Source organism: Epinephelus moara, chromosome 15 (assembly GCF_006386435.1).
Source record: "Epinephelus moara isolate mb chromosome 15, YSFRI_EMoa_1.0, whole genome shotgun sequence".
NCBI classification, from domain to species: domain Eukaryota; kingdom Metazoa; phylum Chordata; class Actinopteri; order Perciformes; family Serranidae; genus Epinephelus; species Epinephelus moara.
Window position 1 is genome coordinate 8,565,800 of NC_065520.1, and position 16,710 is coordinate 8,582,509.

Consider the following 16,710-nt stretch of genomic DNA (forward strand, 5'->3'; position numbering starts at 1 on the left):
TCTGAAAAACACTCTGGTGGCCTTCGGTCACCATCAGAACATGGCCTAGTGGTTTGCACTAAAGTAGCCAGCAATATGGTGGTAGAGTTCCCTTTGGTTGTATGTATACAGGTTTTGAGATAAATGCCTCTGAAACTTGTGCTTCAACACACATACAGTTGAGACAAATAGAATTGTATTCATGTCAAAGCACTGCCACCAGAAAAAGTGTCAGCTAGGAAAACTGTCTTGAGAAAAACTCAATGAATACATAATACTAAGGGGAGGTGATTTTGGGGGTGGATTTGCTAAACAAGTCCTTAAAGCACAACACTGCACCACATCTGTGGCTCATTTTTGTGAAATAATGTCTCAAATCACAATTCATTATCCTCAAAGTAGAGAGGATAGTGTACTTAAAAGTGATCTAATTTGATCAACTAAGTGCTGAAATTGCCCATTGGTGTTCAAAATGGAACATCACTTATCTCAATTTTTGTCCTATCCATCATGAGCTGAAGTGCCACTTTTTTTCAATTGGCAGTTGCCTCATTTTTGGAGTGAAACACTTCATAGGAATATCGTAATTCACATGCAGTTCACATCGCTTAGTGTCTGGAGATTGGGGCAATTTTGTCCCCATAGAAACTGCTGCCATATGGACAGAGGAGCATGATGGGAGAAAGGTCATCACTCAGAATGGAAGCGTTAGTGGTTATTTGAATATTTCCAGCCACCTGTCTTTCTATCAGTCTGTTCTTCACTGTCACATATTACTTTTTATGTTTACTCTATGTGTGTGTGGTTTAGATTTGGTATTTTTGATTGAAGTGCTTGTCCACAGCTTATCATACTCACAGTGTTATGGATGTCTGATTCATTGCTTTGCTGATGGACGTTACAAAAGGAAAATAAAATTAGAGAGAAACACCCAGAGAGACCCTCCAGAGCCGGATCAATAGCGGAGAATTTACAAGCTCATCAGAGACTTATCGCTGCTGCTGCTGCTGCTGCTGCTGCTGCTGCTGCTTTTAGTGTTGAAGGTGCTTGTAGACACTTTCACAGGTTTAAGGTCAATGTTCAAGTGAAAGTGAGAGAGCACAGGAAGAAGAGAAGGGGGAAGAGGTGAGAAAGTGTCTAAATGGAAACAGTCAACTTGAGAGACGGGTTTGAGAGTTTGGTGCCACATGATGTGTCTACACTTCTACTGCTGTATCGATTGCCTTCTTGGTTTGTTTTTCAGTCTTACATAAAGGTTCCTCTGCATGTCTCGAGACTCCAAGAGACACCTAATGTACACATTAGCTGATATGACTGAATATTAAATCTTTACAAGGAAAGATTGTAAGATTAACAATTCATTTATCACCTTTAATCACAAAGGAAGTCTTCAAGTATTTCAAGTGAAATTTATGATGCCGCTTAATCAACTTTAAACTTCATTATCCTGTTAGTACTATTTTATGTTGGCTGTAGATGATTTGTGTTGCCTGAGTCCAGTGGGGTTGATGGATATGCTTTACTGCATGTGTAAAATGACCTGCTATGAACAGCCATCCCAAGAGGAGATGTCAGTTTCAAAGTGCTGATATTATTTTTCTTGCTTTCCTGTTTTCTCTCAAACCGTTTTGTGGTTGGTGTCATTACTTATCAGAGCATAGAAGATGTCTGTTTGAGGTCTTGTCAGTTGAACTGACACCAAAACACCCACACATGTGCATTAAAACAAATGGACTGTTACATTTGATCGTTAGACTGCTGTGATGACTTTGGACATAAAGTTTTGTTGGATTTGGACCAAGACTGCTTTGCATGTAGGGGAGATACTACATTTATTAGGGTTCATTTGTGTACTCTGCAGTGAACTAAACCTGGACTGTTTATATAGCACATTTCATACACAGTGGCTCTTCAAATTGCCTAGAATAAGCAAGACAAGATAACAAAAACTTTCAAATGAGATCTATAAATACTAAATGGTGAAGGTGAAGAAAGGACAGACAGCAACACATGGTGAGCAAGTGGTTTTAAGTTCCTATTTGGAAGTGGTCAGAGTCCTCCTAGTGTTGCAATAATTTTTAGATGATAAAATGTTGTAACTAATTTAATGTGACTGCTAAAATCTTGAGTGGACTCCACAGATTTGTCAGTTTTGTCTTAATATAACAGTTGACTGACAAAGTGTGTTGATGGGACCATAGTAATCCAGTGAAAGACAAGTGTAGATTAATGTAGAGTATTATCTACATAAGTATGGTAGATAATGTTGTTTTTGAAGGGGGCCAAGTATTGATCTTTGTGTTACTCCATGGGTCATGCTGAACTTGAAGGGAAGATTGATAATGGAGATTAAATGATCCCTCTCTTGCAAATGCAATCCGAAGCAATTAATAGCTATGTTTTTCTCATGCATTGTTCGTACATATACCTACGAAAAGTAATGCACCACAATTCATATATAACCCACATAAACAGGAAGGCTATGTTCACGTGACCAATGTGCTGACATAAGTAAAGAAGGTAGTTATATAAAAAGGAAAAATCTGTGTAAGGAGATGGGTTATGGTGGTGGATGGGTCAATCAAACACAGAAGACCTGTGTTTTGGACAGTGTGAAAACAAGTGAACTTTGAGTTATTTTAAGGTGCATCATCGCCATGTTTCTTTTCCTAAACCTAGCCTATGTAACTTTCTGTTAAGTATGTAAGTTTATGTTCAGTACATAACGTGACAACACCATTTGTGGGGAGCTAATTTGGTAAATATCATTCAAACCAATATTTAAGGACACGTTGTCATAACAGTATCAGCATCAATGTTCAGTTGAGTATCATGTGAGACTTAGCTTAGCTTACAGTAGCTGTTCAGGTACAACAATGCAGGCACAAACCTCAAACAGTTTAAACTGACAAAGTAGTTGATTGGAAAAATCTGGCTTAACAGTAGAATGTATGAACTGTATAGAAGGAGACCAAGTATTGATCCTTGTGGAACTCCACAGGTCATGCTGAACTGCTTGAAGGTAAGACTGATAATGAATGTAAAATAATCACTCTCTTGCAAGTATGATCTGAAGCAGTTCATAGCAGTGCTAGAGCTGCAACAATATTTGATGAATCAATTAGTTGTTAACTGCTAACTTATTCGATAATTGATTATCAGTTTGAGTGATTTTTTAGGAAAGGAAAGTCAAAATTCTCTCATTACAGCTTCCTAAATTTGAATATCTTCTGGTTTCTTTACTCCTCTATGACAATAAACTGAATATCTCTGGGTTGTGGACAAAACAAGACATTTGAGGACGTCATGTTTGGCTTTGGAAAACACTTACCAACATTTTTCGTCTTTAACTGACATTTTATAGACCAAACAACTAATTCATTTATCAAGAAAATCAATTAATTAATCGTTAGTTGCTGTCTGAAACAGTTCCAGAGTCGATGTTCATTCCAGTGTCATTAAGGACTACAACAATAGTTGTTTTGTTACAACAATGCAGACAAAAACCTCAAAAACAGATACATTGATAAATTCAGATGAGATTTGTTTTTGAGTCATGATGTTTGAAAGAGTTTTTAAGAAGCTGGTTTGGAAGGCATCTATGCAGCAGCTAGATGAGCTCAGCAGTGACACAGTCGCACAGTACTAAGCATCTGTGACGACTCTACACAGTGCCAGCACCCTGCAGCAGATCAGTGGGTAGCAAAAAGGTTAATAATACACCTTTCCACATTTTTGGCACCGTTCTCTTGAGCAAGGCACTTATGACTGAATTGCTCCACTGCAGATGCTTAGTGCCTGACAGTGAAGAACGGCGCTTGTGCTGAGCAACCAAGCAGCTCTCAGGTGTGCGTGTACAGATGTGAGGCGGGCCACTGCTGAGAGTGCGTGCTCAGCAAAACTGCGCCCTGGATAATGTAAAAGTTTAAAAAGGCGAACACTGCCTTGCCCCAGGCACCTGTGCTCTCTAGCGACTACAGCTGATACATTTCATCAATACTATAAAACTCTGACTTCTGCAGCCAGATCTGTGAAGGTTATTACCGCCTTATTCTCCCAAATCCCTTCAGCGGCACCTTAACACACAACACCTTGTTTCCTTGTTTGTCTAATGTTTGTCCTCACCAGCTGTTCACATAATGTTTAATTTTGGGTGCTGAGTATGCCTTAGTGGCATTACCATAATTCCAGCGTCTTCTGGGAGTGTCGTCCCCACTTACCCCGATGCAGCACCGAGCTTGAATATTGCATAACGGCAATGTCACCCAGTCGGACAGTGAAATGTATTACCTGCATGAATCAAGTTGTCATTTCCAATTTATGAGGAAGCTTAGCATTCAGAGCACACGTCTGGCCGGTGTGGGGAGCCGGCTGAAGCTGTTTGCCTCCCCGAACCCCTCACCGACGCCCAGTGCTGCTTCTCTTTGAGGTCAGTGACACTGCAAAACAAACCGAATGCACCTGTGCTCATTCTTCTTGAGAAAACACTGACTGTGTAATTATGAAATGCAGCTGTGTTTCTGCACAGAGCCCCCCCGCGTCTTTTTCCTGCTTACTCATCCACCAGCACAGTAGCCTTTGCACATAATTCTCAGCTTGTTTTAACCTGCATGGAGCACCAGATGGGTGGGAGTCACAGCTCACCACAAATGAAGTATTGTCTGATAAGTTCTCAAGTTCTAAACTGACTTTAAATAAGTTTTAACTTTCCACAATCTTTATAATGTTCTTTGAGGCGAGCAGCAAAGTTAAAACAAATGCTGAGAGTTTTCTGCAAGCACTGCTTGGCCGCAGACTGATATGCCCCAGCACAGCTTGGACTCAAGTCAGCACCAAGTGGGGATGGAGCATCAGGCTTCTGTACAGCAGCCAAATCTGTTGGCCACTATTGATATCCCATTTCCTCTGTCACTCCTAAGCTGCTTTGCATTCAGAGGCTTTGCACTAAGTCCAGAGTGTCCAGCCTGTGGCCTGTAATACTGACTATACGGCTGGCTGTGCCGCTCCACAACAATCATTGAGTCCTTTATTATCCAGGAAACAAAAGCATAGCTAGTGCCACACTGGGAGCCTACCAGCCCTGACATTTTAATTGTGCTTCTCTCATATTAGGTGGGATGCGAACCAATTTGGCCATTGCTGTTAAATTCCTCACGCATTAATTCCTCTTTTGAATGTTTAGAAGGCGACATAATGGGTTTTAGACTTGGCAGAAGATTGGAGGAAAAGAGGATCAAACATCGAACAGAAGACAGTCTTTTTTTTCCGTGGCTGACAATTATAAACCTCCTGTTGAGCTTATCACATATTCAGCAGCAGGAGCTTGAGATAAGGTACTGAGTTATGGGGTTGTGGACAGCGTGTGTCAGCATCTGCAGCAAGCGTTTGTGTATGTTTTGATATGTTTAAATTTTTAGCTGGTATACTTTCAGCCCCTGAAGAAAAGAGCTGTTCAAACCCTCAGATGTAGTTGGAATTCTTAAAACACAACTGCGTATTATTCACATCCTCATCCCTCCAGTGTCACTACATTCATATGCAGCTCTCACTGGCCTTGGAGTCTGTTTTGTTTCAGCGTTCGAAGGGAGAGTGTGTCGGAGTCTATCATAAATCATAAGCATAAAGCATGCGCAGGCACTCTAAGACAGTGTCACATACCCCAGAGTCAAAGTGGCAAGTGTGTTTGATAAATATAATTTGTTCCTGAGTGCGTTTTTTTCCTCTCAGACATAAAAAGCAATTATTTTTTGCTTCTGTTATCCTCTTGATTCTTTCTTGTTGTTGTTATTGAATGATATTTACAGGTAACGCCTCGCCCTCAAATACCATTACCGCATCATAATGCTGCGATGTAAAGCATTTCTGCACAAAACATTTTGACAGCTTTGCTTAAATCAGCAGACATGAAAACTGCGAGTGGCAGAGGCCGCGTCCTGTTTTTCTCTGCCAATCATTAAATTTCTAATATTGAAGCAGGCAGCGTGGATGTTACGTGTCAACCCCAAGTGCAGAATATGATTTATTTACCTTCAGATGTGTCTGCCCTTCACGCTCACCTGTCACACATGTTCCTCCGACGCAACAGAGACAGCAGACGTTACAGTCTGTGAGACCACCTTGCAGAAACACGTCTTTGTTTTGTTTCTCTCCAGCTCCCCCCATCACTGACTCACAAACACACAGTCATCCCCCTCGAGCAAGGTCACTCCACGCTGCACTAATGACTGCAATCAATTATCTGGTGCAACATTAAACGAGACTGAAACTCCCACATCTCTGTAGCCTTGCAGCTTTGTGCTCCAGCTTATAGAGGTCACTTGATTGTAAAGACAACAGAGCAGATGATTCTCATCTGTTCAGAGCTCCCATGAGTCCCCGAGCAGAAACAGTGTAGAGTAGTAAAATCTGTAATTGATTTCTTTAATGTATGATAATAAGGTGCTGCTGTAAACTCAAGCTAAAAGCAATTGATTAGATTATTACATAATGAATGAATAGTTGGCTACAACTAATAATGATCTTAGTTATCTTTCGTAATTAAAGGGTCATGCCACCAATTGTGCACATTAAAGAACAGTTAACCTGCCATGTGGAGAACTACTCCGCCTGTCAAAACAGTTGCTTAATGTCAGAAGACAATTGTGAGACATTAACCCTGATGATGTAATTGTGATGTCACCAGGGCTTTCTTGGCTTTTTTTTTAGCATGATATTTACCACAAGTCATCAACTACATTTGTCCAAGGGCCAGAATTTTTCTCAGTAGACACTTTGAGGGACTTTCAAAAATATAAATAAATAGATTTACCCATATTTATTCATTATTCAGTAATTTTGTATTTGTTTATAGGACTTGTCTATTACTTTTTGGTAAAAATCTGTGTCATTGACCACCCAAATCTGACCCGAAAACCGCCAAGTTTATGCATCATAGTAGCACAATTGTCAGGACTGAGACACAGACAGAGATAAGGACGAAATGGCGCAATGTGCGTGTATGTCTGAGAAGAGAGTCGAAGAGAAGGTGGAAGGTGGACTATTGCATGCCATGTTTCTGGAAGTTTCTTATGGCGAAGTAAGCTTTTAATAATTGAACTTAAAACATAACGTAATTTCCAGTAAGCTTACTCAAACCCACCCCACTGGTTTTGGGTCAAGCCGCGCATCACTGCTAGTCACTAATAGTAAGCTAATGTCTGGTTAAACACAAATATTTGGGGCTGGTAAATTATTCCTAATTACATTATTTCCCTCTCAAATGTTTTTGGTCTTGTTTTAATATAAGAAGAAAAAATGCTTGATATCCTAAATACTGCAACACATATTTGTCCTCCTCACATTTCTGAATTCATTAATATTCTGCAGTCTGGATGGGATGCTTTGGTGGGCTGTATGTGGCCTGCAGGGATGTTTTGTGATTGCTGGATCTGGCTCCAGTTGGCAAAATATCCTGATCCATTAAGTTCCAATGCTAATGAATCTCTTGTCAGACCTTTTATTTCCCATCACTCTCTTTTATTACCAAAGAGAAATGTAGAAAACATTCAGGTAGTGCTAGCTGACTGATGCTAAGTGGCGCATTTGCAGTCACTTTTTGTTAAGAAGGCAAACATGACCAGCAGCAGATGTCTTCCATTGTTAATAAGACCAGCAGAGTGGTGAGAAATTATTTTGCTGATCATCAATTTAAGGGAAATCTTTCAGTTAAATTCTAAGATACATGAAATCAACATTTCCTATCTACTGCTGTTTGCCTTATTTTCAGGTTGAAGGTACACGTTATGAACATAAAGTGATACTATTGTGTTTGTCTTATCAGCCAAAAAGCAGTAAAGATATTTTGGTTACTTTAAACCTTGAAAACTTTAAGATCATTGGATTTGGATTAGGAGTTAATGATGCTACTGAACCCCAACCTTAGGCCTCTGCCACATCCATTTTGCTGTTCATCCTATAAAATATGTGTTGGAAATCCTCCAAATTTATGGAAATGTGATGGTAAGTCAACAGAATGCCTTTTTAACTGATTTATCATTTTGTCAATAACAAGTCAGAAGTAATGAAAAATGCTCGGCACAATTTCCCATCACAAAGCCCAAGGTGGTGTCTTCAAATTGCTTTTTTTGACTAATCAACAGTCCAGAGATGTTCAATTTGCAGTGCTTTAAAACAGAAAAGCAACAAATCCTCACATTTATAAAGCAGTGGTTGTTGGGCATCTGCTTGAAAAATGATGATTAATCATTTATCAAAGCTGCTGCGTGTTAGATTGATTTTCCGTCAATCAGCACGAGACAGTGCCAACGTGTGGAGGGATAAAAAGCACTGCCTCTGTCAGTGGCTGCCTTTCAGGAAGTGGATAAATGTTTGATCACTGTACAAAAGTATTATGAGCGCAGTCTTCTCTATACAACGTTCAGTCTGGGATCAGTGTGAGGCGTAATGGAGCAGCGACTGCAGCAGAGCTCAGTATGAGGCTGCTAAATTGACTTCCCAGGGGGTGGGGTGGGGGCTTCATTCAAAACACTTTATCACTTAATGCTGGCGTACAGCAGACTGACTGCACCACTGTTTCCTACCGTGCTTTCTCTCCCCCGATGGCCTGTCAGTGTGCTGTCATGACAACCAGTTCAGATTAGCAGATCATTAGCATTAAGCCCTGTGAATGGGTCTTAATAATAACTGTAATTATTATGCTTCAGTTTTTTTTTTTCACACGTTAATGCCTGTTTTCACTGCAATGTGGTATTTTGGAGTTATTATTTCATTGGCATGTTTTACTGCCCTTTAATCAGCAGGGTGGTCACAATTAGGAGGACAGTAGGAGAATTAGTAGCAGTGGTAAAATCCTGTTCTTTGACATTTCTATATTACATTAACATAACAAGCAACTAGAGATGTAAACAGATACATTTATTCCTGTAATATTCTTCTTTTTCTGACATGTGAATGACACAATTAGCCACAAATGTCAAAACTACATCAAAAGAACATCACACACACACTGCTTGCTCTTTACAGTCGTGGACCTTTGATGTCCCTCGCTAACCACAGGATTTTACGATAGTCGATATGTGATCTGGGGCTGTGAAACAGTCTTACATGTGATCTCATAAGTGACCTTTACGAGGTGTATGCAGATCATTTGGCAACCATGGTAACATGTTTGCACATTAGCACTTGAGTGGGGGATGTTCCTTCATACATCAGAAAGTGAAGAAGACCATGTGTCCTTTTCATAGACTGTATAAAATAATGGATGTAACCATTGGTGTGTGGACTCCTCTGTTGAAGCCTCCAGTTTGGCATTTCTGCCGTCACTGTCTTTTTTTTTTTTGGAGTTAGAAGTGACCATATTTGGAGGAGAGGATGTAGATATTTAAAGCTATGGTTAACTGTGATAATATTAATGCTAATGCTAACTTTTGCCAGCAGAAAACAAGCTTAAAACCATTAAAACAAAATGTACTTACGGGATGAACTGAACATCCAACTCCTTAAAGGGTCTTTTACTACAACCAAATGCTGAACAAGACTTTTTTAGACAACCAAAATGTTAATTCAACAATTAACTTTTATGATCTGAAAAGACACTGACATAGCAACAGCTACGCCCATAGACCAAAACATAATGTTGATTTAGAGTAACTTCGATTAAGAGAACTCTTGCGTCACCTACATAAAATTAAGCGGCGCGGAGCAAAGACTAGCTTGAATTGATTAGTTTTAATGACCCAAAAAAGGCCCATCAAAAAAATCTATGAGTTTAAGTGTACACTATATTTGAAATGTTTTAAGTGCTTTACTTTGCTGTCAGACAGCTTGTCAAAGCTGTTACATAGAATCATCCAGACTCCGCCAGATCCATCCATACTTAGCAAAAAACACAGGAGTTGCTGGTCCACTGCTGCCTCCATCAGTTAGTGTGTACAGTAAAGAAAATATTACAAATATAGCGTTCACTTACACTGTTTGAGATTTTTCTTAGGTGGCTAAATTTGTTTTGCTGCAGCCCTCGTCCACAGCCTCAAGTGGCCATTAGAGGAACTGCAGCCTCTGGCGTTTACACGTTTGCTTCATTTTCCAGCCCTAAAGGGGCTAAAATAGAGCAGTGAAGAACTGCTCTATTTTAGCAGTTCTTCATTAAAAAGAGTAAACCCTGGCAGCCCCACAGGAACCATCTCCCCCTGTAACACTACTGTCTCTATTTTACAGTCCACTCTCTTTCTCTGTGGTTGTCAGCATTCATATAATGAGGTCTAATTGCAGTCACAATAATACTCATTCTATTTTTTTGTCTGAGGTCTCTGTGACCCCAGAGAAGATAAACACATAATAAGAAGCATCAAAGTGCAGCGTGACCTGCTGTCAGTCCCTGTAACTTTATTTCTCCCTGAGGCTCCATATTGTGCAGATGATGCAAGATGACATCACCAAAAACTAACAGTTCTTCGACTCCTGTTTTAAAATGAAAAGAATGCAAGGTGGCCCAGTGAGCCTCTCTGTAACTCACGTTCTTACCAGATGTGTACTTCTCTTCAGGCTGTTGAATCAGCACTGTGTGGTCTGTTCTGGCCGTGCTTAATTAGTCTCTGCTAACCACAAATTAACACTGCCATTACTTAGTATTTCCCACTGCGAGAGCTGCATCACCACAGTTACCCTCTTCCTCTCCACTAGGACGCCCAGTGAGCCTGATTTTATTTTTATATGCGATAATGTTAGTCCCAATGGCAGCCATGTTATTGTGGTAAGAACATTTTTTAAACAAACATTACTGTATGAAATGAGATATTGTGAGCTCTAGAATAATCAGAACCTCATGATGCTTTTAGATGATCTCTTCACTTCAGTGTGGCATCAGCTGTCGACCTGCGACCTGCTATCCCCCTAAAGATCCCCTGTCCCTCCTAACAAAAGACAGAAGTAGATCAATTGTAGGGAGGGGTGGAGTGGAAGAGGTTAAAACTATGATCCCGTGCTCTGATACTCTTTGTAACATATTCAGGAGACTTCCACTGAGTACTAATGTAATTTAAAGTGACACGACAGCATGAAACGATACAGCCATCTTTCAATTTGCTCAGAGGGGAAGTTGGGTCTCACGATTTCGTGAGGTGCATCACTAAATGAGGATATTCTGGGCTTCAGAAAACCGAGTGTGCACTAGTTCTATAGAAAGAGACCCTCGTCAGGAAACGACAGAGGTGAAAACAAGCTGATCTGCAAACAGGAAGAGGGGGAGCGAGGTCAAGAAAAGGGGACGAATATGATGATTTAGTGATTTTGTCAGGGAGAGAGGGAGGAGGAGAAATGGATATTGAGCGGCTTTAGGGAGACAGATTGCAATAGAAGCTGTCAATAAATTCGAAGCGAGCTGCGAGGAGAGAAAAGGAAATGACATGGGGGAAAAGTAAAGGGAGCTCAACATGGTAAGAACAGTGTGGGAACCTTATAAAGAGTCCCACACACAAAAACAGCAAAAAGCCAGAAGGATAGAGAGCAAGATGAAGAAAGGCGGGGAGGGGGAGGTAGCGAGACATATAAAAATGGATCAAGCACCAACTGAAGTAGAGAAGGAGGGAGTGATCGAGAGGATCGAGAGGGAGGAGGTGTGGAAAAGCAGCCATGATGAGATGGATTCTACTGGACCATGAGATTGATGACTCTGCTTCAGAAAGAGAAGGAGAGGGAAGAGATAGTCAAGACGGGGCGGAGGAATAAGAGAAAAGCCCTGATGAAAAGAACCATCGCGCCCCGCAAGACCCGACAAAATCTGGAGTCTGATAAAAGAATGAGCTGGTTTTATCTCAGCCCTTCCATCGTAAAACAGAGCACGAGCCGCATCTTCGCACATTTCTGTATCTCTAATAGGATCTATGACACTTTTTTTGTTCATCATCAGTTATGCATTGCACAAAAAAATCCCCCAGAATAAGAACACATCAAAAGAGATTATGTCAGTAGCAAATAAAAGTCTGTTTGTAAAGAAGGATTAGACGCCAAACATTCCGTGAATTGATTATCCATCACCACCTTTGAATGCAAATATTTAAATACAGGAAACACATAGGATTTGAGAATAATAAATCCATATTTAGAGCTTAAATTCATCCCCTCATGGTCTGTCAGGGTGTCCAATTAGAGCAGTGATTCTGAAAGTTTCCCCACAGCAGTCCAGTTAACGAAGGAGAAGCTCATTACAGAGTAAAACATGTAAAATCCACATGCCAAGTTCAGCCTGACATTGAGGTATGGGAAGGAAGGGGGAGAGGGGAGCAAATGGGGAGTAAGACCAGGAGAATGAGAGGAAGTGGATATTAATCTGTTCCCATGAGAACATTTCACTTTCACCTTCTCTGCCTTGATCCTGCTCCTTCTCTGTCTCACCCCTCCTCCTCCTTCTCCTCCTCCTCATCTTCTGCCTCTCAGACTGTCGGAGTGGCTCTGATTTGCCAGCCTGTGTCTGGTCCGGAGGGGATAAGAGGGAGATAAACAGCGTTTGCAAACAGAAAGTGGTCGAAGCTGAGGCAGAGCAGGCCCTATCAATGGAGAGAGTTTCCTGGGATATTCACAGTCTTCAGACCGCAGAGCTGTTATCAGAGGCAGTGATAGAATGATAGGGTAACTGGCTGTGGCGCAGTGCTGCCTGCCGAGCCGAGTGGACTGACGTTATGGGCTGTAATGAATAGAGAATAAAAAATATTGTTAGATATGTCACAAGCCTCGCTGCTATAAATGCCTTTTGTAAAGATGAAACATGTTAGAAGTTCCACCTTTTGTCAACATGCTTATCTTACTGCTGCCGTTTCATGATGTAGCTGTGATTAATGTCGCCACTGACTGTTCGTTTTCTCATCTTTTTTTTAGATGCTGTCACAGAGAGCTAAAAGTGTCCGTGGGAGCTACGATGGGACACAGTGAGACCGTGGACGTGATAGGAAATCTCTGCAGAGCTCCTTTTCAATCACAACACCAACACTAGACAGTAAGGAAGTCCATTATCTAAGATTAATGTCAGCTGCGTTGCGGAGGCAGCCTCAAGCTGCACCGCCAGATCTGAGACAACCCATGGAGGCGTGGCCTCGATGTTTCCAACGCTGCTGCCGCTAACACCAGCCGAGTGAACAGCGATGCCTTCTAAGGTCTCCTGCTTATACTTGCTGACAGTGATTTGCTGGGCCAGCGCTCTGTGGTACCTGAGTGTGTCCCGCCCCTCCACTTCCTACGTGGGCCAGCTGAATATCCCCATACGCAAAACACCCAAGCTGAACAAGAACACCACCTTCAGTAACATCCGCACGCGCTCACTCAACCCGCACGACTTTGGCTACCTGATTAATGAGGAAAAGAAGTGCGAGGCAGAGCCCCCCTTCCTCGTCATCCTCATCAGCACCACCCACAAGGAGTTTGACGCCCGTCAGGCCATCAGAGAGACATGGGGTGATGAGAGCACGTTTCCAGATGTGCGTGTGGTCACGCTGTTCCTGTTGGGCCGCAGCACTGATGGTGTCCTCAACCAGATGGTGGAGCAGGAGAGTCAGATCTTTCATGACATCGTAGTGGAGGATTTTATTGACTCTTACCACAACCTGACGCTCAAGACGCTGATGGGCATGCGCTGGTTGGCCACATTCTGCTCTAAGGCTCAATATGTCCTCAAGACAGACAGTGATATCTTTGTCAACATGGAGAACCTCATCTACAACCTGCTGAAGCCCACCACCAAGCCCAGGAGGAGGTACTTCACCGGCTATGTCATCAATGGTGGGCCAATCAGAGACATGCGCAGCAAGTGGTACATGCCCAGGGATCTGTACCCTGAGAGCAAGTACCCTCCCTTCTGCTCTGGCACCGGCTACGTCTTCTCTGCGGATGTGGCCGAGCTCATATACAAGACCTCTTTACACACCAGGCTGCTGCATCTGGAGGACGTGTATGTCGGCGTGTGCCTCCGTAAGCTGGGCATCCACCCCTTCCAGAACAGCGGCTTCAACCACTGGAAGATGGCCTACAGCCTCTGCCGCTACCGCCGGGTGGTCACCGTCCACCAGATCTCCCCAGAGGAGATGCACCGCATCTGGAACGACATGACCAGCAAGAAACACCTTAAATGTTAGCAAGACTGTTAGCACTAGCGCCAGTGGGAGAGTCAGGGAGGAATTGAATGTCCTCTTATGACCTGCGTCTCCATCATTAGCATTGGCAAATACTGTACAGCACGTAGCACTGAGCTGAAGGAACAGTATTGATGAAGCATCCAGGCGCTGATTGCTTTGCCAGGAGTCTCTGTAGTGCAAGGCCAAAGCAGACTCCTCTGTATTCTACGTCCTTTCTCGCTTCAAGGTGTTTATGAGAGCTGAGACTCACAAATCAGGCACAAAGTTGGAAACATGTTTTCCAAAAATGTGCAAAATGTTCAGGTGGTTGGTTGTCATTGCCAGCAGCACTACGGTTTTTGTAGGGAAATACAAGACAGGAAGCTCAGAGGCTCATGTTTAACCACTCATTTACACAAGACACAAACTGTCCCCAATTACTAAACTGCAGATTACATAAATGCCAACACACTTCTTTGAACCCAGACACTCGCCTCTTGGGTTGATCACAAGCTCCAATTATGAATGTTCCTCGTGTATTTTCAGTTGTTGTACTTTCTGAACAAGGTGTTAATGTTGGATGTACTGTCTGACGCCGCAGCAGCTGTCGTCATCGTGAGGACCATGGTGAGTTTACGGTGTAATGACTCATTTAACTAGACTGAAACACGTGTATCATGTTGCCGTAGGAAAACGCAGAGGAATTAGAAGTATTAATGACTGGACCTGTTTGCCTCTGTGATATTCTTTTCACAATCAGACATATTTTCTTACAGCAGGTCCACAGATCTTTGTATGGTGCGATGAAAAAAGTACACGGACAGTGTGGAGATATCGGCTGCTTGCATTCCCAAGTGAATGTTACTTCTGTTAAAGTGTAATGTGCAGTTATTTGTCCCAGGCAGTGCTGTGAGCAGGCTGCAGACTATTATATTTTCTATTACTTGAACATAAAGGAGAACAGATGTACTGTAAGAGCAGTGAGGACGAATATAACACTTTTGAGTGCTTTCTTCTTTTCAATTACTTGAAATTAAATAAAGCGCTTTTATAAGACCTGATATTGTATTTATTACACAGCACAATATAAAAGTTTTTATTCTGCTGGATTTATGACACATAATCTGTAAATTAATACACCGGCATGCATATTAGGAAACTAGATTATACCGTGAGGCGCTTCACTATGACTGTTTGGAAACATGAGCTGCAGAGATGGAAGCGTCTCATTAGGACTGCTGCTCATTGCAGCAGCTGTGCTCAGTTTGAAGCAGGTCCCAGCTCTCAACACGTCACCGACGGGCTGCTGTGGAAACAACACGGCCGCGTTCTCCTCCATGCAGGTGTTGGTGCGTGTGCGTAAGTGGAGAGCAGACTGCGAGCAATGTGTGATTAAATCAAATGTAGCATCTGTGCAATTGGCAGCTGAATGGCTGCTTTCAACCATAATGTCAAGAGGAATCACTGCGCTGGCTGGATTTTATGTTGAAATACAGTGCTTACGTCTTTGTTCCTGATGTGCCTTATACTTTCTCATGTTTTTTGTATTTTTCCTTTTTCGTTTTTTACTTTCTCCCTCATGTGCAGGCAATGCCACGGACTGACTGTGGCCATGGACTCCAGAGGGCTTATTTCACCATAGAAATAGAATGAATAAGAAGGTCTTTGAAGTGTTTGTCATAATTCTTTGACATGTACGAAGGAAAATGGCTGTTGTTGTTAGTTATGACGACAACACACGTCAGTGGTGCCGTAGAGTGTTTCACACTCACTAGTTCAACATATATAATAGTGCATATGATATCCTTTAGCAGCCCCATGAATGAGCACTTCGTTCTTTACTCCTGTCAGCACATTGATCCCAATTACAGAGGCTATACATGAATTACTAGCTCATGATTACGTGGGATATGTACGAATTTTCGTGTGTTACTTTCAGGGTTGGAAATGAATTTTATTGTCTATCTGCCACTGTGGCTGGTGGATTCCAAAATCTATCAGTCACTCAGTAGATTATCTTTTTTTCTGGCTGGTGAGTAAAGCAAATCAAGCAGCCACTTGAATATTTTACGAGCATGTGGCTGGTGGTGGGTGCTAATTTCCAACCCTGACTAGTTTGAGAAAGCCGTTTTGCCTATTCTTTACCTTTTCTCCTCTAATATACAACCTTACACCAATCCATTTTTCTCTCTTCCTCCGAGATATGACTAACGTTAGCTTTATTGCCCTTTTCCCTCATCATAAAACACACTTAGTTCAGACTCGACAGACACAAAATAAACCATCTTAGTCAGTCTTAGTTAGTATGTTCACCATTCCAACAATCACCAGCTTTGGTTTGGTTGAAATAAACTCTTAATTCACTGATAAAAGTGTGAAAATATGCTGATCTGCATGCTGTTTTTTCCCTCAGCAGCAGCTTTCACTCATTTTTTGGAGGCAGCAACAGTAATGTTACATCATGTTTCAACAAACATGCAGTCATGGCAACAACAAAAACAAAAAACAGGGAAATAACACTGATGGTGATATTTTAAAAACAGATTGTGTATTTGAAAAAGTAACATTACTGCTCCACAGCTCGTTAAAGAAGCAACAGACAGCATTTTTGCCTATATATAGTATATCATTA

The 16,710-nt window shown here is 41.8% G+C and overlaps 1 protein-coding gene across 4 annotated transcripts in view; it reads left to right on the forward strand.

Annotated features, from left to right (window-relative positions):
• Positions 1-15,125, forward strand: part of LOC126402049 (beta-1,3-galactosyltransferase 1-like) — a 119,114-nt gene extending 103,989 nt beyond the window's left edge. For all 4 annotated transcript variants that reach the window (XM_050063704.1, XM_050063705.1, XM_050063706.1 and 1 more), the window contains one exon: positions 12,850-15,125. In XM_050063704.1, coding sequence (XP_049919661.1) covers positions 13,113-14,099 — 987 coding nt within the window. In that variant the 5' untranslated portion in view covers positions 12,850-13,112 and the 3' untranslated portion in view covers positions 14,100-15,125. The remainder of the gene's footprint in view (positions 1-12,849) is intronic.
• Positions 15,126-16,710: the final 1,585 nt, after the last annotated feature.